This window comes from Salvelinus alpinus, chromosome 31 (assembly GCF_045679555.1).
Source record: "Salvelinus alpinus chromosome 31, SLU_Salpinus.1, whole genome shotgun sequence".
Taxonomy (NCBI): domain Eukaryota; kingdom Metazoa; phylum Chordata; class Actinopteri; order Salmoniformes; family Salmonidae; genus Salvelinus; species Salvelinus alpinus.
In genome coordinates, this window is record NC_092116.1 from 25,102,593 (window position 1) to 25,129,411 (window position 26,819).

The 26,819-nt window shown below is 45.3% G+C and overlaps 1 protein-coding gene across 2 annotated transcripts in view; it reads right to left on the reverse strand.

Moving 5' to 3' along the window:
- LOC139561920 (mastermind-like domain-containing protein 1) overlaps positions 1-23,267 on the reverse strand; it is a 184,439-nt gene extending 161,172 nt beyond the window's left edge. For both annotated transcript variants that reach the window (XM_071379353.1, XM_071379352.1), the window contains exon 1: positions 22,837-23,267. In XM_071379353.1, coding sequence (XP_071235454.1) covers positions 22,837-22,890 — 54 coding nt within the window. In that variant the 5' untranslated portion in view covers positions 22,891-23,267. The remainder of the gene's footprint in view (positions 1-22,836) is intronic.
- Between the last annotated feature and the right edge of the window lie 3,552 nt (positions 23,268-26,819).

A 26,819-nucleotide genomic window follows, 5' to 3' on the forward strand; every position in this document is an offset into this window, starting at 1 on the left:
AGGAATGAACTAGCCTCAGGACTATTAAAACAATGGAAACCTGGTTAGAATATCCACCCTGTGCTGTTCTCTATCTGGTATAGGAATGAACCTGCCTCAGGACTATTAAAAGACACACACACCATTCCAATCATTGTATTTGAAAGCAGCAGGATCTATAAATACTGTGTACTGTGTCTTTGTTTATAAATAAATCAATCAATCAAATGTCTCCCCATCCATCCCTATCTACACATTAATAATGTACAGCTCTTCCATTTGGATAGGCCTCAGAGAGATCACCCTGGAGACACACACACACGCGCACACACACACGCACGCACACACACACGCACACACACGCACACACACGCACACACACGCGCACACACACACGCACGCACGCACGCGCAACCACACACACACACACACACACACACACACACACACACACACACACACACACACACACACACACACACACACACACACACACACCTCTATTCCTTCCCTATTTCTCTCCTTCTTCATTCTTTTGCTCTTTCTATTATTGTCTGTTACCATTCTCTCCATTCTCAGTCTACTACAGGCTGTTGCAGAGAGTTTCATCACAGCCCTGTAACACTGGAATTAAACACACACACACACACACACACACACACACACACACACACACACACATACACACAAACACACACATACACACAAACACACACAAACACATACAAACACAAACACATACAAACACATAAACACACATACATACACACAAACACACACATACACACAAACACACATACAAACACCTACAAACACATACACACAAACACATACACACAAACACACACATACAAACACACACATACACACACAAACAAACACACACATACAAACACACACAAACGCACACATACAAACACACACAAACGCACACATACAAACACACACATACAAACGCACACATACAAACACACACATACAAACGCACACATACAAACGCACACATACAAACGCACACATACAAACACACACATCACACACACAACACACACACACACGTCTGTCTGTCTGTCTGTCTGTCTGTCTGTCTGTCTGCGTTGCGTGCGTGCGCGCGTGCGTGCGTGTGTTGGGGCTGGGCGATATAACCAAATATCCCATTTTCTGACGGTATTTAAAAATGTTCTACATTTGTTTTCTGAGTAGTGCATGACTGGCAACACAGTGTTTGTAATGGGTCTTTCTCCACTCTGATTGTTTTATACTGTTCTATCAAACTTCAACCAAAAGTTAGAATATAGTTGTTTGACATGACAACGACTGAAAAGGCCAGCGAGGAGTTATTGTGACAGGGTAGGAACCAAAGTGTTGGTCAGTGTTTCCCAGTGGACCCTAATTAGATGTTATCTTACTTGATGTAGCTTTGATGTAGCTAACATATTCGTGCGTTGCCTATTCCTCTCTGATTTAGAAAATATTGTTGCACCAACAACATGCTAATCTAGACCAACACCAACTCTGGTACCAGGCTGGATGACAGTGGGTATTATAACTATTCACCCCCTTGGACTTCTTCACATTTTATTGTAGGTAAGGGTAAGGTGTTTCAAATTCTGATTAAAATGGATTTCATTGTAAAAAAATAAAAAAACTACAATCTACACAAATTACTGTAATGTCAAAGTGGAAGAAAAAAATTGCTAACATTTGAATACATCATCATTATTAAATTGTCTTAAAGAGATATTCAATGTCTGATTTGTTATTGTTACCCATCTACCAATCACTGCCCTTCTTTATGAGGCTTTCCAAAAGCTCCCTGGTCTTTGTAGTTGAATTGAATCTGTGCTTGAAATTCAATACTTGACTAAGGGACCTTACAGGTGTTCTATGTATGGGGGACAGAGGAAGGGGTAGTCATTCCAAAATCATGTCAACCCTTATTATTTCACACAGAGTGAGTCTATGTAACTTATGTGATTTGTTAAGACAAATTGTATTCCTGAACTAATTTAGGATTGCCTAAACAAGGGTGCTGAATACTTATGCAACAAATACAGTGGCAAGAAAAAGTATGTGGACCCTTTGGAATTACCTGGATTTCTACATAAATTGGTCATAAAATTTGATCTGATCTTCATCTAAGTCACAACAATAGACAAACACAGTCTGTTTAATCTAATAACACAAACAATTATACGTTTTCATGTCTTTATCGAACACACCGTAAACATTCAGAGTGTAGGGTGGAAAAAGTATGTGAACTCTTGGATTGAATAACTGGTTGACCATCTTTTGGCAGCAATAACCTCAACCAACCGTGTTCTGTAGTTGAGGATCAGACCTGCACTACGGTCAGGAGGAATTTTGGACCATTCCCCTTTACAAAACTGTTTCAGTTCAGCAATATTCTTAGGATGTCTGGTGTGAACCACACTCGAGGTCATGCCACAGCATTTTAAAATCGGGTTGAGGTCAGGACTCTGACTGGGCCACTACAGAAGATGTATTTTCTTCTGTTGAAGCCATTCTGTTGTTGATTTACTTCTGTGTTTTGGGTCGCTGTCCTGTTGCATCACCCAACTTTTGTTGAGCTTGAATTGGCAGACAGATAGCCTTACATTCTCCTGCAAAATGTCTTGATAAACTTGGGAATTAATTTTTCCATCGATGATAGCAAGCTGTCCAGGCCCTGAGGCAGCAAATCAGCCCCAAACCATGATGCCCCGTCTCCACCATACTTTACAGTTGGGATGAGGTTTTGATGTTGGTGTACTGTGCCTTTTTCTTTCTCCACATAGTGTTGTGTGTTCCTTCCAAACAACTCAACTGTAGTTTCACCTGTACACAGAATATTTTGCCAGAAGCGCTGTGGAACATCCAGGTGCTCTTTTGCGAACTTGGACAGCAGTGGCTTCTTCCGTGGTGTCCTCCCATGAACACCATTATTGTTTAGTGTTTTACGTATCGTAGACTCGTCAACAGAGTTCTTAGCATGTTCCAGATATTTCTGTAAGTCTTTAGCTGACACTCTAGGAATCTTCTTAACCTCATTGAGCATTCTGCACTGTGCTCTTGCAGTCATCTTTGTAGGACGGCCAGTCCTAGGGAGAGTAGCAACAGTGCTGAACTTTCTCCATTTATAGACAATTGTTTTACTGTGGACTGATGAACATCAAGGCTTTTAGAGATACTTTTGTAACCCTTTCCAGCTTTATGCAAGTCAACAATTCTTATTCTGAAAAGCAAACTCAAATGTTATGAGTGTTTGTTATAGGGCAGGGCAACTCTAACCAACATCTCCAATCTCGTCTCATTGATTCGACTCCAGGCTAGCTGACTCCTGACTCCAATTAGCTTTTGGAAAAGTCAGGAGCCTAGCATTTTCCAACCTACACTGTGAATGTTTAAATGACATATTCAATATAGACAAGACAAATACAATAATTTGTGTGTAATTAGTTTAAGCAAACTGTGTTTGCCTATTGTAGTGACTTGAAGATCAGATCAAATTTCATGACTAATTTCTGCAGAAAACCAGGTAATTCCAAAGGGTTCACATACTTTTTCTTGCCACTGTATATTTTAGTTATTTCATTTGTACTAATTCATTTTACTTTACAGTATTTTGTGAAGATCAATTACAAAATAAATTACAACTAAACCCATTTCAATCCCACTTTGTAACGCAACAAAATGTGGAAACATTCAAGGGGTGAATACTTCTGATACCCACTGTGGCTAGCTACATTTGCTCTGACCAGCTACATATACAGTGGGGAGAACAAGTATTTGATACACTGACGATTTTGCAGGTTTTCCTACTTACAAAGCATGTAGAGGTCTGTAATTTTTATCATAGGTACACTTCAACTATGAGAGACGGAATCTAAAACAAAAATCCAGAAAATCACATTGTATGATTTTTAAGTAATTAATTTGCATTTTATTGCATGACATAAGTATTTGATACATCAGAAAAGCAGAACTTAATATTTGGTACAGAAACCTTTGTTTGCAATTACAGAGATCATACGTTTCCTGTAGTTCTTGACTAGGTTTGCACACACTGCAGCAGGGATTTTGGCCCACTCCTCCCTACAGATCTTCTCCAGATCCTTCAGGTTTCGGGGCTGTCGCTGGGCAATACGGACTTTCAGCTCCCTCCAAAGATTTTCTATTGGGTTCAGGTCTGGAGACTGGCTAGGCCACTCCAGGACCTTGAGATGCTTCTTACGGAGCCACTCCTTAGTTGCCATGGCTGTGTGCTTCGTGTCGTTGTCATGCTGGAAGACCCAGCCACGACCCATCTTCAATGCTCTTACTGAGGGAAGGAGGTTGTTGGCCAAGATCTCGCGATACATGGCCCCATCCATCCTCCCCTCAATACGGTGCAGTCGTCCTGTCCCCTTTGCAGAAAAGCATCCCCAAAGAATGATGTTTCCACCTCCATGCTTCACGGTTGGGATGGTGTTCTTGGGGTTGTACTCATCCTTCTATTCCTCCAAACACGGCGAGTGGAGTTTAGAGCAAAAAGCTCTATTTTTGTCTCATCAGACCACATGACCTTCTCCCATTCCTCCTCTGGATCATCCAGATGGTCATTGGCAAACTTCAGACGGGCCTGGACATGCGCTGGCTTGAGCAGGGGGACCTTGCGTGCGCTGCAGGATTTTAATCCATGACGGCGTAGTGTGTTACTAATGGTTTTCTTTGAGACTGTGGTCCCAGCTCTCTTCAGGTCATTGACCAGGTCCTGCCGTGTAGTTCTGGGCTGATCCCTCACATTCCTCATGATCATTGATGCCCCACGAGGTGAGATCTTGCATGGAGCCCCAGACCGAGAGTGATTGACCGTCATCTTGAACTTCTTCCATTTTCTAATAATTGTGCCAACAGTTGTTGCCTTCTCACCAAGCTGCTTGCCTATTGTCCTGTAGCCCATCCCAGCCTTGTACAGGTCTACAATCTTATCCCTGATGTCCTTACACAGCTCTCTGGTCTTGGCCATTGTGGAGAGGTTGGAGTCTGTTTGATTGAGTGTGTGGACAGGTGTCTTTTATACAGGTAACGAGTTCAAACAGGTGCAGTTAATACAGGTAATGAGTGGAGAACAGGAGGGCTTCTTAAAGAAAAACTAACAGGTCTGTGAGAGCCGGAATTCTTACTGGTTGGTAGGTGATCAAATACTTATGTCATGCAATAAAATGCAAATTAATTACTTAAAAATCATACAATGTGATTTTCTGGATTTTTGTTTTAGATTCCGTCTCTCACAGTTGAAGTGTACCTATGATAAAAATGACAGACCTCTACATGCTTTGTAAGTAGGAAAACCTGCAAAATCGGCAGTGTATCAAATACTTGTTCTCCCCACTGTAGCTAGCTAGCTAACTAGCGAATAGCATCAGCACAATTTATTTTAGCCACAACTTGCTAAGAAAAGACAAATGAGCTGCTTGGAGACATAAGATCCACAAACGAAGAGTGTAATTTTAGAACGCTTGTTGATTTATATTAAGAAGCAAAGTGGAAAGCAGCACTGTTGTCTCCAAGCAGACCGTCACTGTGAGTGAAAAACAAGTGGTTATGACTTGTGGTAGATCAGAAACTCATTGAGTGACGGGGCAGGGCTGGGTATGTGTGAAAGGAGAAAGGGAGAGAGAAGGATGACTCAAGTAGCAAACGGACATTACACGCGGCAGAGTGGCATAACAACATTTAACAAACCAAACACTGGAATACCGTTATACAAGGTAAAGTAAAAACCCGAACCGGTCGGTGCCTCAATACCGGAATATAATAATATGCGGTACACCAGACCTATGTGTGTGTGTGTGTGTGTGTGTGTGTGTGTGTGTGTGTGTGTGTGTGTGTGTGTGTGTGTGTGTGTGTGTGTGTGTGTGTGTGTGTGTGTGTGTGTGTGTGTGTGTGTGTGTGTGTGTGTGTGTGTCCTATTTGTTTTTCATCCCTAGGCAACACTCCTATTTCCAGCATGGTTGTCTGATAGTCAGACTGACGCACTTGCCCCCCCCTCCCTCTCTCTGTTTGTCTCTCTCTCTCCCTCTCTCTATGTCTCTCTCTCTCTCTCTCTACCTCCCTCTCTCTATGTCTCCCTCTCTCTATGTCTCTCTCTCTCTCTCTCTCTCTATGTCTCTCTCCCTCTCTCTATGTCTCTCTCTCTCTCTCTCTCTCTCCCTCCCTCTCTCTCTCCCTCCCTCTCTCTATGTCTCTCTCTCTCTCTATGTCTCTCTCTCTCTCTCTATCTCTCCCTCCCTCTCTCTATGTCTCTCCCCCTCCCTCTCTCTGTGTCTCTCTCCCCCCTCGCTCTCTCTATGTCTCTCTCTCCCTCCCTCTCTCTCTGTCTCTCTCTCCCTTGCTCTCTCTCTGTCTGTCTCTCTCTCCCTCCCTCTCTCTGTCTCTCTCCTCCCCCTGTTTCCCTCTCCCTCTCTCTGTCTCTCTCTCCCCCTGTTTTTCTCTCCCTCCCACTCTCTTTTTCTCCCTCCCTCCCTCTCTCTGTGTCTCTCTCTCCCTCCGTCCCTCTGTGTCTCTCTCTCCCTCCCTCTATGTCCCTCCCTCCCTCCCCCTCTCTCTGTCTGTCTCTCTCTCTGTCTGTCTCTCTCTCTGTCTCTCTCTCTCCCTCTGTCTCCCTCCCTCCCTCCCTCCTTCTCTCCCTGTTTTTCTCTCGACTACCATTCTCTTACCTCATGCTCTCTTTCTTTGTTTTTCTCTCTCTCTCTTCCTGTTTGTCTCTCCTTTTCTCCCTCCCCCGTTCCCTCCGGTATTGGGTCATTGAACCACAGTGAAAGCAGGAGGAGATTTCAGGAGCAAAACAGTGAGTAGCAGACTATACTAGAATGGTGAGTGTTTCTACACGCAGGAAGACTGAGGGCGCGTCTGAAATGGCACCCTCTTCCCCATCTAGTGCACTACTTTTGAGTTGGCGAAAAGAGTGCCATTTCAGACGAACCCTGAGTTTTCCCTCAACAGACTGAGCCAAAGGCAGCAGGGGGGTTAGAGGTGACCACATCTGCTCAGAACTGCCGGTTACAGCCATTGACCCAGGCACGTGTGTATGCCAGAGTCAGCATGTGTTCTAGCCCGCTAACTTTAACTCACCCCCCCCTGTCTTTCCAACACTTAACTAAAAAATGACAAAAGCAGTGGGCCTGCCCCACTGTCCAGTACTCTGGGGAACTAGATAAAAGCCTCATTGCCCTAGACACCAAAGTCTCCCGTCCATAGTTTCACTGGTTCTTTCATAACAACTGAAAGAGAGAAGCTGGTTCTCTCAAGCACATCTCAAGGCCATCCCATCCTCTACCGTCATCCCCCTCTCCACCTCCATCTCCATCTCAAGGCCATCCCATCCTCTACCATCATCCCCCTCTCCATCTCCATCTCAAGGCCATCCCATCCTCTACCATCATCCCCCTCTCCATCTCCATCTCAAGGCCATCCCATCCTCTACAGTCATCCCCCTCTCCATCTCCATCTCAAGGCCATCCCATCCTCTACAGTCATCCCCCTCTCCATCTCCATCTCCATCAAGGCCATCCCATCCTCTACAGTCATCCCCCTCTCCATCTCCATCTCAAGGCCATCCCATCCTCTACCATCATCCCCCTCTCCCTCTCCATCTCAAGGCCATCCCATCCTCTACAGTCATCCCCCTCTCCCTCTCCATCTCAAGGCCATCCCATCCTCTACCATCATCCCCCTCTCCCTCTCCATCTCAAGGCCATCCCATCCTCTACCGTCATCCCCCTCTCCATCTCCATCTCAAGGCCATCCCATCCTCTACAGTCATCCCCCTCTCCCTCTCCATCTCCATCTCAAGGCCATCCCATCCTCTACAGTCATCCCCCTCTCCATCTCCATCTCAAGGCCATCCCATCCTCTACAGTCATCCCCCTCTCCATCTCCATCTCAAGGCCATCCCATCCTCTACAGTCATCCCCCTCTCCATCTCCATCTCAAGGCCATCCCATCCTCTACCATCATCCCCCTCTCCCTCTCCATCTCAAGGCCATCCCATCCTCTACCATCATCCCCCTCTCCCTCTCCATCTCAAGGCCATCCCATCCTCTACCATCATCCCCCTCTCCATCTCCATCTCAAGGCCATCCCATCCTCTACAGTCATCCCCCTCTCCATCTCCATCTCCATCTCAAGGCCATCCCATCCTCTACCGTTATCCCCCTCTCCCTCTCCATCTCCATCTCAAGGCATCTCAAGGCCATCCCATCCTCTACAGTCATCCCCCTCTCCATCTCCATCTCAAGGCCATCCCATCCTCTACAGTCATCCCCCTCTCCATCTCCATCTCAAGGCCATCCCATCCTCTACCACGTCCCCCTCTCCATCTCCATCTCAAGGCCATCCCATCCTCTACCGTCATCCCCCTCTCCATCTCCATCTCAAGGCCATCCCATCCTCTACCGTCATCCCCCTCTCCATCTCCATCTCAAGGCCATCCCATCCTCTACCATCATCCCCCTCTCCATCTCCATCTCAAGGCCATCCCATCCTCTACGGTCATCCCCCTCTCCATCTCCATCTCAAGGCCATCCCATCCTCTACAGTCATCCCCCTCTCCATCTCCATCTCCATCTCAAGGCCATCCCATCCTCTACCATCATCCCCCTCTCCATCTCCATCTCAAGGCCCTCCCATCCTCTACAGTCATCCCCCTCTCCATCTCCATCTCAAGGCCATCCCATCCTCTACAGTCATCCCCCTCTCCATCTCCATCTCAAGGCCCTCCCATCCTCTACAGTCATCCCCCTCTCCATCTCCATCTCAAGGCCATCCCATCCTCTACCGTTATCCCCCTCTCCATCTCCATCTCCATCTCAAGGCCATCCCATCCTCTACAGTCATCCCCCTCTCCATCTCCATCTCAAGGCCATCCCATCCTCTACAGTCATCCCCCTCTCCATCTCCATCTCAAGGCCATCCCATCCTCTACCGTTATCCCCCTCTCCATCTCCATCTCCATCTCAAGGCCATCCCATCCTCTACCATCATCCCCCTCTCCATCTCCATCTCAAGGCCATCCCATCCTCTACAGTCATCCCCCTCTCCATCTCCATCTCCATCTCAAGGCCATCCCATCCTCTACCGTCATCCCCCTCTCCATCTCCATCTCAAGGCCATCCCATCCTCTACAGTCATCCCCCTCTCCATCTCCATCTCCATCTCAAGGCCATCCCATCCTCTACCGTTATCCCCCTCTCCATCTCCATCTCAAGGCCATCCCATCCTCTACAGTCATCCCCCTCTCCATCTCCATCTCAAGGCCATCCCATCTTCTACTGTCATCCCCCTCTCCATCTCCATCTCAAGGCCATCCCATCCTCTACCATCATCCCCCTCTCCATCTCTCTTGGGGAGTCACCATATGACACAGAGATCAGCAGAATTTCATCCCCCTTTTTCAACCCTTCTTACGTGCCATTTAAAAAATAATCATCACCATCATAACATAACACACTGCAGTTCTAAATGACAAGGTCCTTCTACGTGTACAGAGAATGTCTGTGTGGAGAGAGAGAGAGCACTAAGAGGTGAGGCATCAAAGACTCAGACTTTCCTTTTAACAATCAAAGCCACTTCTGAGTTAAGTGTGTGTGTGTGTGTGTGTGTGTGTGTGTGTGTGTGTGTGTGTGTGTGTGTGTGTGTGTGTGTGTGTGTGTGTGTGTGTGTGTGTGTGTGTGTGTGTGTGTGTGTGTGTGTGTGTGTTACACTTCAACGTTGAATTCCTTCTTGCTCTCCTAACACAATTACTCCAGTGATCTCATCGTCAGAGACTGTCGGTCAGATGAAAGAGAAGTCTTCCCCTCTTTATTCTCCCTCTCTCTGGAGTTGTTTTGGTTAACAGAACGTTCTTTTCCCGACAGTGGTGTTGTGCTCGCTCGGGTGGGTTCGGTCCAGACAGAGACTCACATTACGTTGGTTACATCCCAAATGGCACCCTATTCCCTACATAGTGCACTACTTATGACCAGCGCCCATAGGGAACTTTTTAAAAGTAGTGCACTATGTAGGGAATAGTGTGCCATTTGGGAGGTAGCCTTTGACTGAGAAACCGTTGGCAACGAATGTACTCAACATACTAGATCTGAAGGAGCACACACACACACACACACACACACACACACACACACACACACACACACACACACACACACACACACACACACACACACACACACACACACACACACACACACACACACACACACACACACACTCCTGGGAGGAGGACTCTATAATAATATACTTTAAAGTGTTTTACTTATTTGGCTGTGGATCAGCTTAAATTGAGACAAACAGAAAGATCCAGCAGCTGGGCCAGTGGGGAATGCCTATCGCCATGGGTAACGATATGGTACACTGCTACAACAGCCTAGTCAAGACTGTATCCTACAACAGCCTAGTCAAGACTGTATCCTACAACAGCCTAGTCAAGACTGTATCCTACAACAGCCTAGTCAAGACTGTATCCTACAACAGCCTAGTCAAGGCTGTATCCTACAACAGCCTAGTCAAGACTGTATCCTACAACAGCCTAGTCAAGACTGTATCCTACAACAGCCTAGTCAAGACTGTATCCTACAACAGCCTAGTCAAGACTGTATCCTACAACAGCCTAGTCAAGGCTGTATCCTACAACAGCCTAGTCAAGGCTGTATCCTACAACAGCCTAGTCAAGGCTGTATCCTACAACAGCCTAGTCAAGACTGTATCCTACAACAGCCTAGTCAAGACTGTATCCTACAACAGCCTAGTCAAGACTGTATCCTACAACAGCCTAGTCAAGACTGTATCCTACAACAGCCTAGTCAAGACTGTATCCTACAACAGCCTAGTCAAGACTGTATCCTACAACAGCCTAGTCAAGGCTGTATCCTACAACAGCCTAGTCAAGACTGTATCCTTGTTATGCTGGTGAATGAGGACCCAAAAGCGACTTAAAGAAACAGAGTCTTTATTCCAGGCTTAAACAAACAATGATTCTCCTGGAAATTATCATAGGTAAATCCAAAACAGGAAACTGAAATCCTCTCGTCAGTAGAGAGGAACGACTGGAGACGCGACCACAGACTGCAGGTCGCTTCAGGAAGGCACAGGCCGTAGCTGACATAGACACCTGCTCACACGCAGCATCTGAAGAAGGCAAAAACACGACAGGGCGGAACAAGGACACAGAACAGCAAACATCAAACAAGAATCCGACAAGGACAGAAGCGGAAAACAGAGGGAGAAATAGGGACTCTAATCAGAGGGCAAAATAGGGGACAGGTGTGAAAGAGTAAATGAGGTCGTTAGGAGAATGAGAAACAGCTGGGAGCAGGAACGGAACGATAGAGAGAGAGAGCGAGAGAGGGAGAGAGGAAGGGGGAGAGAGAGGGATAGAAAGAGGGAAAGAACCTAATAAGACCAGCAGAGGGAAGCACAGGGACAAGACATGATGATCAAAGACAAAACATGACAATCCTACAACAGCCTAGTCAAGACTGTATCCTACAACAGCCTAGTCAAGACTGTATCCTACAACAGCCTAGTCAAGACTGTATCCTACAACAGCCTAGTCAAGACTGTATCCTACAACAGCCTAGTCAAGACTGTATCCTACAACAGCCTAGTCAAGACTGTATCCTACAACAACCTAGTCAAGACTGTATCCTACAACAGCCTAGTCAAGACTGTATCCTACAACAGCCTAGTCAAGGCTGTATCCTACAACAGCCTAGTCAAGACTGTATCCTACAACAGCCTAGTCAAGACTGTATTCTACAACAGCCTAGTCAAGACTGTATCCTACAACAGCCTAGGTAAGACTGTATCCTACAACAGCCTAGTCAAGACTGTATCCTACAACAGCCTAGTCAAGACTGTATCCTACAACAGCCTAGTCAAGGCTGTATCCTACAACAGCCTAGTCAAGACTGTATCCTACAACAACCTAGTCAAGACTGTATCCTACAACAGCCTAGTCAAGACTGTATCCTACAACAGCCTAGTCAAGACTGTATCCTACAACAGCCTAGTCAAGACTGTATCCTACAACAGCCTAGTCAAGACAGCCTACAGTGGTTGCTCCACTAAAAGTTTAGTGATTATGCTTTGGGATTTAGAGGTAATTTGTGGTTTAGTACGGTACCCTGCGTCACCACTTCATTGCTCCAAACCACCACAAGGGGGAGTTAGAGCACTGATTATGCTTTTGGGTCCTACTGTGTCTCTGACAATGAATGGGCGACATGAACCTAAATAGAAACTGATAATTGTGCACGACTTCAGTATTACTTACTAAAACTGTTGTTACACTAAGGTTTTTATTATTTTATTTTGTTAGGATTATTTTGATCTTACTGTAGTACTGTAGGCCTCTCCCGACCAGTCACGTTGTACAGCGCCTGAGTGGCACAACAGTCTAAGACACTGGACAGCAGTGTAAGATGCTGGTTCAATACCCGTGGTGGGCTGGACTGGGACACCCATGAGATGACTGTAGGTTTTTGGTTTCTCTCCCTCTAAAAACAGGTATAAATCATTCTAAATAACCAACTGGCTTTAATTAAAAATGAGTAACAATGTCTCACCCCATGTTCAAGAATGGCCTTTTTCTCGCTCATTTTACGTTATTTGAAAACAAAATATTGTCCAAAATATTTTTATTTTTTAAACAAAGCGATTATTATTATTATTATTAATTTAGAGTGATATAAAAGCCCGTTGGATATTCTCACAGATATATTATTAACCCTGTTATTAGCAGGACAATATATATTGGTCATATTGGTTATGGCTCCTGAGTGATGCACAATGCTGTGGTGGCACACTGTGGTATTTCACCCAGTAGATATGGGAGTTTGTCAATATTAGGTTTGTTTTCTAATCTGATGGAAAATGTGTGTCTCTAATAAGGTCATACATTTGTCAGGAGGGTAGGAAGTGCAGCTCAGTTTCCACCTCATTTTGTGGGCAGTGTGCACATAGCCTGTCTTCTCTTGAGAGCCAGGTCTGCCTACGGCGGCCTTTCTCAATAGCAAGGCTATGCTCACTGAGTCTATACATAGTCAAAGATTTCCTTAATTTTGGGTCAGTCACAGTGGTCAGGTATTCTGCCACTGTGTACTCTCTGTTTAGAGCCAAATAGCATTCCAGTCTCTCTATACACCTAAGAGACACTACCAATGGTCTCATGTTCAGCTGAAACATGTGTGTGTGTGTGTGTGTGTGTGTGTCTGTGTGTGTGTCTGTCAATGGTCGTTTAACACCATTAGTGGATAATGACAGAGGTCACTAGGTCAAACTGGAGAGGAGAACACATTGATGACACACAAACACACACACAGATAGAAGAGATATCATGGTTCTGACTAGAAGAGATATCATGGTTCTGACTAGAGGAGATATCATGGTTCTGACTAGAGGAGATATCATAGTTCTGACTAGAGGAGATATCATAGTTCTGACTAGAGGAGATATCATAGTTCTGACTAGAGGAGATATCATAGTTCTGACTAGAGGAGATATCATAGTTCTGACTGACTAGAGGAGATATCATAGTTCTGACTGACTAGAGGAGATATCATAGTTCTGACTGACTAGAGGAGATATCATAGTTCTGACTGACTAGAGGAGATATCATAGTTCTGACTAGAGGAGATATCATAGTTCTGACTGACTAGAGGAGATATCATAGTTCTGACTGACTAAAGGAGATATCATAGTTCTGATTAGAGGAAATATTATGGGCGCATTCTTGTGTCTGTTTCTATGCATTCCTAGGTCCATTCTCAAACTCCACTTCACCCTGCCGTATTCAGCATTCCAATCCGTTAGATCACAAAATGCATAATTGGCCCACCATGCATCTGTCTGGTTTGTGCACATACTCTGGTTATCTCCCAAAATGGCACCTTATTCCCTACCTAGTGCACTACTTTAGATAATGGCCCATAGGGTCCCAAGTCGTGCACTATGCAGGGAATAGGCTGCCATTTGGGAAATGGCCTCTGAATCCTGAGATTGGAACTACATACAAGTTGTTATCCTTTCCTCTATAGAGCTAATTAGAAACAGAGAGAGAGAGAGAGAGAGAGAGAGGGAGAGAGAGACCGAGAGAGAGAGACAGAGAGAGAGAGACAGAGAGAGAGAGAGAGAGAGAGAGAGAGAGAGAGAGAGAGAGAGAGAGAGAGAGAGAGAGAGAGAGAGAGAGAGAGAGACAGACAGACAGACAGAGAGAGACACAGAGAGAGACAGAGACAGACAGAGAGAGACAAAGAGAGAGACCGAGAGAGAGAGACAGAGAGAGAGAGACAGAGAGAGAGAGAGAGAGAGAGAGAGAGAGAGAGAGAGAGAGAGAGAGAGAGAGAGAGAGAGAGAGAGAGAGAGAGAGAGAGAGAGACAGAGAGAGAGAGACAGACAGCTCTGCTACCAGGAGAGAGAGAGAGAGCTCTGCTAGCAGGAGAGAGAGAGAGAGCTCTGCTAGCAGTAGAGAGAGAGAGAGCTCTGCTAGCAGGAGAGAGAGAGAGAGCTCTGCTAGCAGTAGAGAAAGAGAGAGAGAGAGCTCTGCTAGCAGTAGAGAAAGAGAGAGAGAGAGCTCTGCTAGCAGTAGAGAGAGAGAGCTCTGCTAGCAGTGGAGAGAGAGAGAGAGAGCTCTGCTAGCAGTAGAGAGAGAGAGCTCTGCTACCAGTAGAGAGAGAGAGATCACCTACAGAGAGATGAACCTGGAGAAGAGTCCCCTAAGCAAGCTGGTCCTAGGGCTCTGTTCACAAACACAAACACACCCCACAGAGCCCCAGGACAACAGCACAATTAGACCCAACCAAATCATGAGAAAACAAAAAGATAATTACTTGACACATTGGAAAGAATTAACAAAAAAACAGAGCAAACTAGAATGCTATTTGGACCTAAACAGAGAGTACACAGTGGCAGAATACCTGACCACTGTGACTGACCCAAACTTAAGGAAAGCTTTGACTATGTACAGACTCAGTGAGCATAGCCTTGCTATTGAGAAAGGCCGCCGTAGGCAGACATGGCTCTCAAGAGAAGACAGGCTATGTGCTCACTGCCCACAAAATGAGGTGGAAACTGAGCTGCACTTCCTAACCTCCTGCCCAATGTATGACCATATTAGAGAGACATATTTCCCTCAGATTACACAGATCCACAAAGAATTTGAAAACAAATCCAATTTTGATAAACTCCCATATCTACTGGGTGAAATTCCACAGTGTGCCATCACAGCAGCAAGATTTGTGACCTGTTGCCACAAGAAAAGGGCAACCAGTGAAGAACAAACACCATTGTAAATACAACCCATATTTATGCTTATTTATTTTAACTTGTGTGCTTTAACCATTTGTACATTGTTACAACACTGTATATATATAATATGACATTTGTAATGTCTTTCTTGTTTTGAAACTTCTGTATGTGTAATGTTTACTGTTAATTTGTATTGTTTATTTCACTTTTGTGTATTATCTACATCACTTGCTTTGGCAATGTTAACACATGTTTCCCATGCCAATAAAGCCCCTTGAATTGAATTGAATTGAGAGAGAGCTCTGCTAGCAGTAGAGAGAGAGAGAGATCTCACTCACAGCAGCAAGATTTGTGACCTGTTGCCACAAGAAAAGGGCAACCAGTGAAGAACAAACACCATTGTAAATACAACCCATATTTATGCTTATTTATTTTAACTTGTGTGCTTTAACCATTTGTACATTGTTACAACACTGTGTATATATAATATAACATTTGTAATGTCTTTCTTGTTTTGAAACTTCTGTATGTGTAATGTTTACTGTTAATTTGTATTGTTTATTTCACTTTTGTGTATTATCTACCTCACTTGCTTTGGCAATGTTAACACATGTTTCCCATGCCAATAAAGCCCCTTGAATTGAATTGAATTGAATTGAGAGAGAGAGAGAGAGAGAGAGAGAGAGAGAGAGAGAGAGAGAGAGAGAGAGAGAGAGAGAGAGAGAGAGAGAGAGAGAGAGAGACAGACAGAGAGAGACACAGAGAGAGACAGAGACAGACAGAGAGAGACAAAGAGAGAGACAGAGAGAGAGAGAGAGAGAGAGAGACAGAGAGAGAGAGAGAGAGAGAGAGAGAGAGAGAGCAGCAGCAGCAAGATTTGTAACCTGTTATTATATGACATTTGAAATGTCTCTATTCCTTTGGAATGTAATGTTTAATGTAAATTTTTATTGTTTATTTCACTTTTATTTTTTAAAATCTATTTCACTTGCTTAAGCAATGTAAACATACAGTACCAGTCAAAAGTTTGGACACACCTACTAATTCAAGGGTTTTTCTTTATTTTTAATATTTTCTACATTGTAGAATAATTGTGAAGACATCAAAATTATGAAATAACACATATTGAATCATGTAGTAACCAAAAAAGTGTTAAACAAATCAAAATATATTTTAGATTTTAGATTCTTCAAAGTAGCCACCCTTTGCCTTGATGACAGCTTTGCAGACTTTGCAGACTTGGCATTCTCTCAACCAGCTTCACCTGGAATGCTTTTTCAAAAGTCTTGAAGGAGTTCCCACATATGCTGAGCACTTGTTGGCTGCTTTTCCTTCACTCTGCGGTACAACTCATCCCAAACCATCTCAATTGGGTTGAAGTCGGGTGATTGTGGAGGACAGGTCATCTGATGCAGCACTCCATCACTCTCCTTCTTGGTAAAATAGACCATACACAGCCTGAAGGTGTGTTGGGTCATTGTCCTGTTGAAACACAAATGATAGTCCCACTAAGGGCAAACCAGATGGGATGGCGTATCGCTGCAGAATGCTGTGGTAGCCATGCTGGTTAAGTGTGCCTTGAATTCTAAATAAATCACAGACAGTGTCACCAGCAAAGCACCCCCACACCGTCACACCTCCTCCCCCATGCTTCACAGTGGGAACCACACATGCAGAGATCATCCATTCGCCTACTTTGCATCTCAAGTTCACTTACTCTGCATCTCACAAAGACATGGCGGTTGGAACCAAAAATCTCAAATTTGGACTCATCAGACCAAAGAACAGATTTCCACCAGTCCAATGTCCATTGAGCTTGTTTCTTGGCCCAAGCAAGTCTCTTCTTATTATTGGTGTCCTTTAGTAGTGGTTTCTTTGCAGCAATTCGACCATGAAGGCCTGATTCACGCAGTCTCCTCTGAACAGTTGATGTTGAGATAACTAAAGATAACCCTGAAGGAGCTGCAAAGCTCCACAGTGGAGATTGGAGTATCTGTCCGTAGGACCACTTTAAGCCGTACACTCCACAGAGCTGGGCTTTATGGAAGAGTGGCCAGAAAAAAAACATTGCTTAAAGAAAAAAATAAGCAAACACGTTTGGTGTTCGCCAAAAGGCATGTGGGAGACTCCCCAAACGTATGGAAGAAGGTACTCTGGTCAGATGAGACTTTTGGTCAAATTGAGCTTTTTGGCCATCAAGGAAAACGCTATGTCTGGCGCAAACCCAACACCTCATCACCCCGAGAACACCATCCCCACAGTGAAGCATGGTGGTGGTAGCATCATGATGTGGGGATGTTTTTCATCGGCAGGGAGTGGGAAACTGGTCAGAATTGAAGGAATGATGGATGGCGCTAAATACAGGGAAATTCTTGGGGGAAACCTGTTTCAGTCTTCCAGAGATTTGAGACTAGGATGGAAGATCACCTTCCAGCAGGACAATGACCCTAAGCATACTACTAATGCAACACTCGAGTGGTTTAAGGGGAAACATTTAAATGTCTCGCCTAGTCAAAGCCTAGACTTCAATCCAATTGAGAATCTGTGGTATGACTTAAAGATTGCTGTACACCAGCAGAACCCATCCAACTTGAAGGAGCTGGAGCAGTTTTGTCTTGAAGAATGGGCAAAAATCCCAGTGGCTAGATGTGCCAAGCTTATAGAGACATACCCCAAGAAACTTGCAGCTGTAATTGCTGCAAAAGGTGGCTCTACAAAGTATTGACTTTGGGGGGGGTGAATAGTTATGCACTGTCAAGTTCAGTTTTTTTGTCATATTTCTTGTTTGTTTCACAATAAAAAATATTTTGCATCTTCAAAGTGATAGGCATGTTGTGTAAATCCAATTATACAAACCCCCCAAAAATCCATTTGAATTCCAGGTTGTAAGGCAACAAAATAGGAAAAATGCCAAGGGGGGTGAATACTTTCGCAAGCCACTGTAACTCTAATGAACTTATCCTCTGCAGCAGAGGTAACTCTGCGTCTTCCTTTCCTGTGGCGGTCCTCATGAGAGACAGTTTCATCACAGCACATGATGGTTTTTACGACTGCACTTGAAGAAACTTTCAAAGTTCCTGAAATTTCCGCATTGACTGACCTTCATCTCTTAAAGTAATGATGGACTGTCGTTTCTCTTTGCTTATTTGAGCTGTTCCTGCCATAATATGGACTTTGTCTGTTACCAAATAGGGCTATCGTCTGTATACTACCCCTACCTTGTCACAACACAATTGATTGGCTCAAACACATTAAGAAGGAAAGAAATTCCACAAATTAACTTTTACCAGCCTGTTAACTGAAATGCATTCCATGTGACTACTTCATGAAGCTGGTTGAGAGAATGCCAAGAGTGAGCAAAGCTGTCATCAAGGCAAAGGGTGGCTACTTTGATATTTTGATGTTTACTACGGGATTCCATGTGTTATTTCATAATGTCGATGTCTTCACTATTATTCTACAATGTAGAAAATAGTCAAAATAAAGAAAAACCTTTGAATGAGTAGGTGTGTCCAAACTTTTGACTGGTACTGTATGTTTGCCATGCCAATAAAGCCCCTTGAATTGAAATTGAGAGAGAGGTGGGGGACATGGTCACAGGGGAAAGACTGAGCAATCAAGTAACAATGGAAAATAACCAGCCTAGACTATCTATGGAAAAAGTAGCTCTCACTCTGAAATGTATTTAACCAAATTCTGTGTCAAGCCAAGTAGCGAGAGCGAGGAGAGAGAGCGAGGAGAGAGAAAGAGGAGAGAGAGCGAGGAGAGAGAAAGAGGAGAGAAAGAGGAGAGAGAAAGAGGAGAGAGAGCGAGGAGAGAGAGCGAGGAGAGAGAAAGAGGAAAGAGGAGAGAGAAAGAGGAGAGAGAGCGAGGAGCGAGAAAGAGGAGAGAGAAAGAGGAGAGAGAAAGAGGAGAGCGAAAGAGGAGAGAGAAAGAGGAGAAGGAAAGAGGAGAGAGAAAGAGGAGAGAGAAAGAGGAGAGAGAAAGAGGAGAGAGAAAGAGGAGAGCGAAAGAGGAGAGAGAAAGAGGAGAGAGAAAGAGGAGAGAGAAAGAGGAGAGGGAAAGAGGAGAGAGAAAGAGGAGAGAGAAAGAGGAGAGAGAAAGTGGAGAGAGAAAGAGGAGAGAGAAAGAGGAGAGAGAAAGAGGAGAGAGAAAGAGGAGAGAGAAAGAGGAGAGAGAGCGAGGAGAGAGAGCGAGGAGAGAGAAAGAGGAAAGAGGAGAGAGAAAGAGGAGAGAGAGCGAGGAGCGAGAAAGAGGAGAGAGAAAGAGGAGAGAGAAAGAGGAGAGCGAAAGAGGAGAGCGAAAGAGGAGAGGGAAAGAGGAGAGAGAAAGAGGAGAGAGAAAGAGGAGAGCGAAAGAGGAGAGAGAAAGAGGAGAGAGAAAGAGGAGAGGGAAAGAGGAGAGAGAAAGAGGAGAGCGAAAGAGGAGAGAGAAAGAGGAGAGAGAAAGAGGAGAGGGAAAGAGGAGAGGGAAAGAGGAGAGAGAAAGAGGAGAGAGAAAGAGGAGAGAGAAAGAGGAGAGAGAAAGTGGAGAGAGAAAGAGGAGAGAGAAAGTGGAGAGAGAAAGAGGAGAGAGAAAGAGGAGAGAGAAAGAGGAGAGAGAAAGAGGAGAGAGAGTGAGGAGAGAGAAAGAGGAGAGAGAGCGAGGAGAGAGAGCGAGGAGAGAGAAAGAGGAAAGAGGAGAGAGAAAGAGGAGAGAGAAAGAGGAAAGAGGAGAGAGAAAGAGGAGAGAGAAAGAGGAGAGAGAAAGAGGAGAGGGAAAGAGGAGAGAGAGGAGAGAGAAAGAGGAGAGAGAAAGAGAGAGAAAGAGGAGAGAGAAAGATGAGAGCAAAAGAGCAGAGAGAAAGAGGAGAGAAAGAGGAGAGAAAGAGGAGAGAGCGAGGAGAGAGAAAGAGGAGAGAGAAAGAGGAGAGAGAAAGCGGAGAGAGAAAGAGGAGAGGGACAGAGGAGAGAGAAAGAGGATAGAGAAAGAGGAGAGAGCGAGGAGAGAGAAAGAGGAGAGAGAAAGCGGAGAGAGAAAGCGGAGAGAGAAAGCGGAGAGAAAGAGGAGAGAGAAAGAGGAGAGAGAAAGAGGAGAGAGAAAGAGGAGAGAGAAAGAGGAGAGGGAAAGAGGAGAGAGAAAGAGGAGAGAGAAAGAGGAGAGAGAAAGAGGAGAGAGAAAGAGGAGAGGGAAAGAGGAGAGAGAAAGAGGAGAGAAAGAGGAGAGAGAAAGAGGAGAGAGCGAGGAGAGAGAAAGCGGAGAGAGAAAGAGGAGAGAGAGCGAGGAGAGAGAGCGAGGACAGAGAAAGAGGAGAGAGAAAGAGGAGAGAGAGCGAGGAGAGAGAAAGAGGAGAGAGAAAGAGGAGAGAGAAAGAGGAGAGAGAGAGTGAGCTGTGGTGGCATAGTCTCTTAAATCACCATTATAACTGCTTGCTTTCATTTCACCATTTAGTTTAATTGAGCCGAAACCATCATTGATCCGTCCAATGGCACAAAAATGGAACGTCAGCATGTTTTGATAACTAATCAAGAGAAATAACCCTTACTACAGCACAGCCAAGACGGTATCTCAATAAGATCTCCTTTCTTCCTGAAGTGTTCAATTCATGGATTTAAAAAGAAAGGACCGGTATATGGAAAATGTCTCTTTATCCCAGGCCGACACCAGTCCAATGCTTTTACATTTTGTGGGGGGTAGTGAGCGAGTGCACACTTCAGGAAGAAGGAGAAATGATTGGGACACACGCTAGAATCAAATTCAGACGTTGTGATAGACATCAGTATCTGAAGCCACTGGTGAATTGAGCCAGTTGAACTCCAGGTCAGGAATAGCTCTTGGGTTAGGCCTAGGTGTTGTGTCGTCGCTCTCCCCAGACACACACACACACACACACACACACACAAAGCTGATGGATGACAGGGCGTGTGTTTAATCTCATTGTGTATTCTAGCAGTCGCCTTTAATCCCCCGCTCAGCCAGTCACAGCTATGTCCCAAATCGCACCCTATTTAGGGCACTACTTTTGACCAGGGCCCTTAGGGAATAGAGTACCATTCGGGACACAATGGTAGCTAGCCGCTTGTCTAAAACCATAAACTATGTATCTCCTCTATTTCCTAGGATATATGTCTCCCTCTCTCTCATACACACACCATTTATCTGTGTCAACGTGTTATCATACGCAGCCATCAAGCAACCATCAATCTGATCTGGTGCATAAATCGTTTTCCACCCTCCAATTCACATTATTGTTTCAAAAACCACGTGACACTGAGAGCGAGAGAGAGCAAGAGAGCGAGACACACACATTAGCATTATCATTAATAGGCTATAGTAGCCCTGTAGCGTAATATTAAAATAGCCTCTCCTACACCAAAGCAACGCTCTGAGCTGCTCTTTTGTTACAGACCGGTAGCCCGCTGACTGCCAGGCCGATTCAGAAGCCATATAAATGGGCTTTAATTCCTACAAGGAGACCACATGCTGGTGCTCGCGAGAGAGAGGCAGGGGCTTGACTTTCACGGAGAGAGAGAGCGAGAGAGAGAGGACAGCGACACGGGAGTTTAGCCTAGACTGTGGCTGCGTCGCTCGCTGCTCAGTGCGTTCAGCCAAGCATGAGAACACAAAAGGTTGTTTCCTTCAAAAGGGGAAGAAGCCTTTTCAGAGGTGCTGGAACCGAGCAGCAAGAGCAGTCAGACACAGCAGATCCGTCCGTGTAGAGTTGTTATAGTAACGTAATGTATATGCTATTATGCTATTATTTCTAGTAAGTGTATTGAATTAAATCGTTTCAAGAAGCGAGTCGACCGCGGTCCTCGCTCTCTCGCCAGACGCTCTAGTTCTGAAATTGTTATTTTGTTGCAATTTTAACGCAAACCCGAGAAACCACAACATCCGATAACATTAGGCTACAGTCTAGTCACGGAATTTCCACGGAATTATAGGCTAGAGAGCGACTGGTGTTTCGTGCGCGTAAGGGAGACATACCTAGGATAAGGGTTAATCTTTACTGTAGGCTAATGTTCAGGCTTTTCATATAGCCTCTGAAGCCTCACCAATAGCCGTTTAATCTCTGTGGTCACTAGGAGATCAATCCGGTCTAACCAAATGTAGGCTAGTGATTTCATTTCTATGTCAGGGCGCTTACACAGTGTGTCACAAAACACACACAGAGACAGCGACAGAGGCAAGCAGTCTCTTTAACTTTGGCTATTATAAATGCCATCACTGAATAGCCTAAACACCTATTTAATTAAACAGCAACATATGGACACACACACACACACAAACACACATTGCATACTGCACTGTACAGCTTGCAAGTTAAGCATTTCAATGTACTTGTGCATGTGACAAATAAAACTTGAAACTATAGTCTCGCTACAAGAAAGGAATTTGGGCATCATGTGTAGTAAATAGCCTCTCCCATCAATGAATTAACATCTAACCACTATCACTCACTCACGCACACTGACTGACTGACTGCACATTAGGCTACACAGACAGAAGCTCTCGAGCCTCTCACCGCAGCCAGTTCAAATTAGCGCTCGTGCTCATTAGAAGGATAGAATGAAAAGGTCGTTAACTTACTACGGGCTCCATGCGAGGTGTGTCGACTGGTAAACGCGGAGACACCATTAGCATCTTGGAGATAAGGTGGACAGCGGCGACGGTCCCGTTAAATCCACTTTGCTGTTCGGTATATCAGTCCACTACTGCCAAAAATATCAAACCAACAAGGTTCTTAAAAAAAAACCAGAAAGGTTTAAAGACAACCTTTGAGGGGGGAAAAGGATGAATGTCTCCCCACAGTCTTTGTCTGGTAAATTGGTGTTGAGAACAGAAAACGACAGGTATCAAATGAAAGGGCTACTGCAGCCAAGATAAAGCTAATTGTATATTCCCTTCAAGTATCAGGCAAGTTCATCGTTTCTATTGCAGTATTCGTCGTAATGATACCGAGTCTAGTATCTATCTAGTCTCGGATCGGCACTTAGTCACCAGAGCTGCTTGCTTCCTGGCTGTGGGGGCGGGGTTAGCTTGCTGATAGGTTGATAAGCAGTGTTACGTCGACGAGGGGAGGAGACGAAGTTTCTCCATTCGCCTCTCTGCACTTAAAGGGGACATTCCACTTACTGGGATCGTGTGAGAGGCCAGTTTGTGTGTGTGTGCGTGTGTGTGTGTGTGTGTGTCTGCGTGTGTGTGTGTGTGTGTGTGTGTGTGTGTGTGTGTCTGCGTGCGTGTGTGTCTGCGTGCGTGTGTGTGTGTGTGTGTGTGTGTGTGTGTGTGTGTGTGTGTGTGTGTGTGTGTGTGTGTGTGTGTGTGTGTGTGTGTGTGTGTGTGTGTGTATTCAGATGAACGATAGAGAGTGACACACATATCTGCTCCAACACAAAGGGGCTGAGGGAAACCAGTGGTCATGATGTTAAACACTCCACTGAACACACATTGTCTTAAGATAATCCTGATTCTACTCGTTCTCTTGTCAGGTAATTAAACTGTTAAAATACAACATGATTAGCTATATAATATAGTTACTAGTATATTGGAATATATACCCTCCTATTATATATATTAAACTGTTAAAGTCAACTACTATTAGCTTTATAATACTATTATAATACACAACCAGTATTTTTTATAATACCCTTTTAGTAACTAGTATCAATGAGTGAATAAAAAAAGATGTATATTTTCACTACAAATATTTCACAATAAACACAGTATATATATATATTTTTTTTTTACAATTTGTGTTCAAGGTTACTGGTATATGCATTTAAGACGATGTAAAAACAAATAAAAATACCAATGCTTGTGTGGATGTTAGATGTGGGCTAAGCTGCACCCATAGCTGTATCTATAGCTAATTGCCATGTCACACACGTATAGACTCTTCCATTAAGTGCAGTCAGTCAGTTATTATATTGATTTGATAAGAATAGAACCATGTGCAGATTAAAGATGTCAAGTAAGCTTATCTTATATACCTACGGGCGTAACCACGACACTAATTAATGATCATGTTTTACACCTACATACTCCTTTCTTATCCTATGGCAGGCGAGCAGTTGACCTTGAGAGAAGGACCTTACAGTGCTAGCTTTAAACCAGGGTCAATGGAGACACGTGTGGTGTGTGTGTGTGAGTGTGGTGTGTGTGTGTGTGTGTGTGTGTGTGTGTGTGTGTGTGTGTGTGTGTGTGTGTGTGTGTGTGTGTGTGTGTGTGTGTGTGTGTGTGTGTGTGTGTGTGTGTGTGTGTGTGTGTGTGTGTGTGTGTGTGTGTGTGCGCCTGTGCCTGTTCTTTTTACACAGACGTAGGGTGAAAATGAAGCAGTAGACATTCTAGTCAGTTCTATGGGGTCAGAGGTTATAGGTTAAGAAGGGGGTCCTGGTGTGTTTTTATGAGTGGCCAACCCCTGGTAGGTAAGGGTTGAAATAAGACTGGATATGTCCCAAATGGCACCCTATTCCTTATATAATGCCCTACTGTTGACTAAAGCCCTATAGGTAGTGCACTATGTAGGCAATAGGGTAGGATTTGGTAATGGACGGGTAATGGGCGGTTTACATTTAAACAGTTGCTTTAGGAAAGGGGAGTGGAGGGGAATAGGGGACAGGGAGAGAGCAAGAGGGAGGGAGGAGGAGGGGTAGGAGGAGGGGGAGGAGAAGAAGGTATGGGGAGGAGAGGAGAGGTGAGGCGAGGCAGAGGGGAGAAGAGGCGAGACTGAGGGGAGGAGAGGCGAGACAGGGGAGGAGAGGCGAGACTGAGGGGAGGAGAGGAGAGACAGAGGGGAGGAGAGACAGAGGGGAGGAGAGACAGAGGAGAGGAGAGACAGAGGGGAGGAGAAACAGAGGAGAGGAGAGGAGAGGTGAGACTGAGGGGAGGAGAGGAGAGACAGAGGGGAGGAGAGACAGAGGAGAGGAGAGACAGAGGGGAGGAGAAACAGAGGAGAGGAGAGGCGAGACTGAGTGGAGGAGAGGTGAGACTGAGGGGAGGAGAGGAGAGACAGAGGGGAGGAGAAACAGAGGAGAGGAGAGACAGAGGAGAGGAGAAACAGAGGAGAGGCGAGACAGAGGGGAGACAAAGGAGAGACAGAGGAGAGGTGAGACAGAGGGGACAGAAAAGAGACAGAGGGAAGACTGAGGGGAGGAGAGACAGAGGTTAGACAGAGGGGAGGTGAGACAGAGGGGACAGAGTAGAGACAGAGGGAAGACAGAGGGTCGGAGAGACAGAGGGGAAACAGATAGGAGGCAAAGGAGAGACAGAGGAGAGACAGAGGGGACAGAGTAGAGACAGAGGGGAGGAAAGACAGAGGAGAGACAGAAGAGAGACAGAGGAGAGACAGAGGGGAGGAGAGGCGAGACTGAGGAGAGGAGAGACAGAGGGGAGGAGAGAGAGAGGAGAGGAGAGACAGAGGGGAGGAGAAACAGAGGAGAGGAGAGGCGAGACTGAGTGGAGGAGAGGTGAGACTGAGGGGAGGAGAGGAGAGACAGAGGGGAGGAGAAACAGAGGAGAGGAGAGACAGAGGAGAAGAGAAACAGAGGAGAGGCGAGACAGAGGGGAGACAAAGGAGAGACAGAGGAGAGGTGAGACAGAGGGGACAGAAAAGAGACAGAGGGAAGACTGAGGGGAGGAGAGACAGAGGTTAGACAGAGGGGAGGTGAGACAGAGGGGACAGAGTAGAGACAGAGGGAATACAGAGGGTCGGAGAGACAGAGGGGAAACAGATAGGAGGCAAAGGAGAGACAGAGGAGAGGAGAGACAGAGGGGACAGAGTAGAGACAGAGGGGAGGAAAGACAGAGGAGAGACAGAAGAGAGACAGTGGGGAGTAGAGACAGATGAGGGACAGAGGGGAGGAGATAGAGGGGAGGAGAGACAGAGGAGAGACACAGGGGAGACAGAGGAGACGAGAGACAGAGGAGAGGAGAGGGGAGGAGAGACAGAGGGGAGGAGAGACAAAGGAGAGACAGAGGAGAGGAGAGGTAGAGGAGAGACAGAGGAGACGAGAGACAGAGGAGAGGAGAGACAAAGGAGAGACAGAGGGGAGGAGAGACAGAGGAGAGGAGAGACAGAGGAGACGAGAGACAGAGGAGAGGAGAGACAGAGGGGAGGAGAGACAAGGTAGAGATAGAGGAGACGAGAGACAGAGGAGAGGAGAGACAGAGGGGAGGAGAGACAAGGTAGAGACAGAGGAGACGAGAGACAGAGGAGAGGAGAGACAGAGGGGAGGAGAGACAAGGTAGAGACAGAAGGAAGGAGAGACATGGTAGAGACAGAGGGGAGGAGAGACAGAGCGGAGGAGAGACAGAGGAGAAACAGAGGAGAGACAGAAGGGAGGAGAGACAGAGGATCGACAGAGGGAAGGAGAAAGTAAATAGAGCAGGGTGGCCCCACAAGTTTGTTAATTTTTTGGGATAAAATACTGTAAAATGACCAGGAAATGAGCTCAAAGTTATTTTAATTTAGGACATGTATTCCCAAGTATTCCCACGCATAAATAAAGATGCATATCTGATCAAGGTTTGAAATTATTCTGTTTTTGCCAAATACTGTATCTGTTTGGGATTCT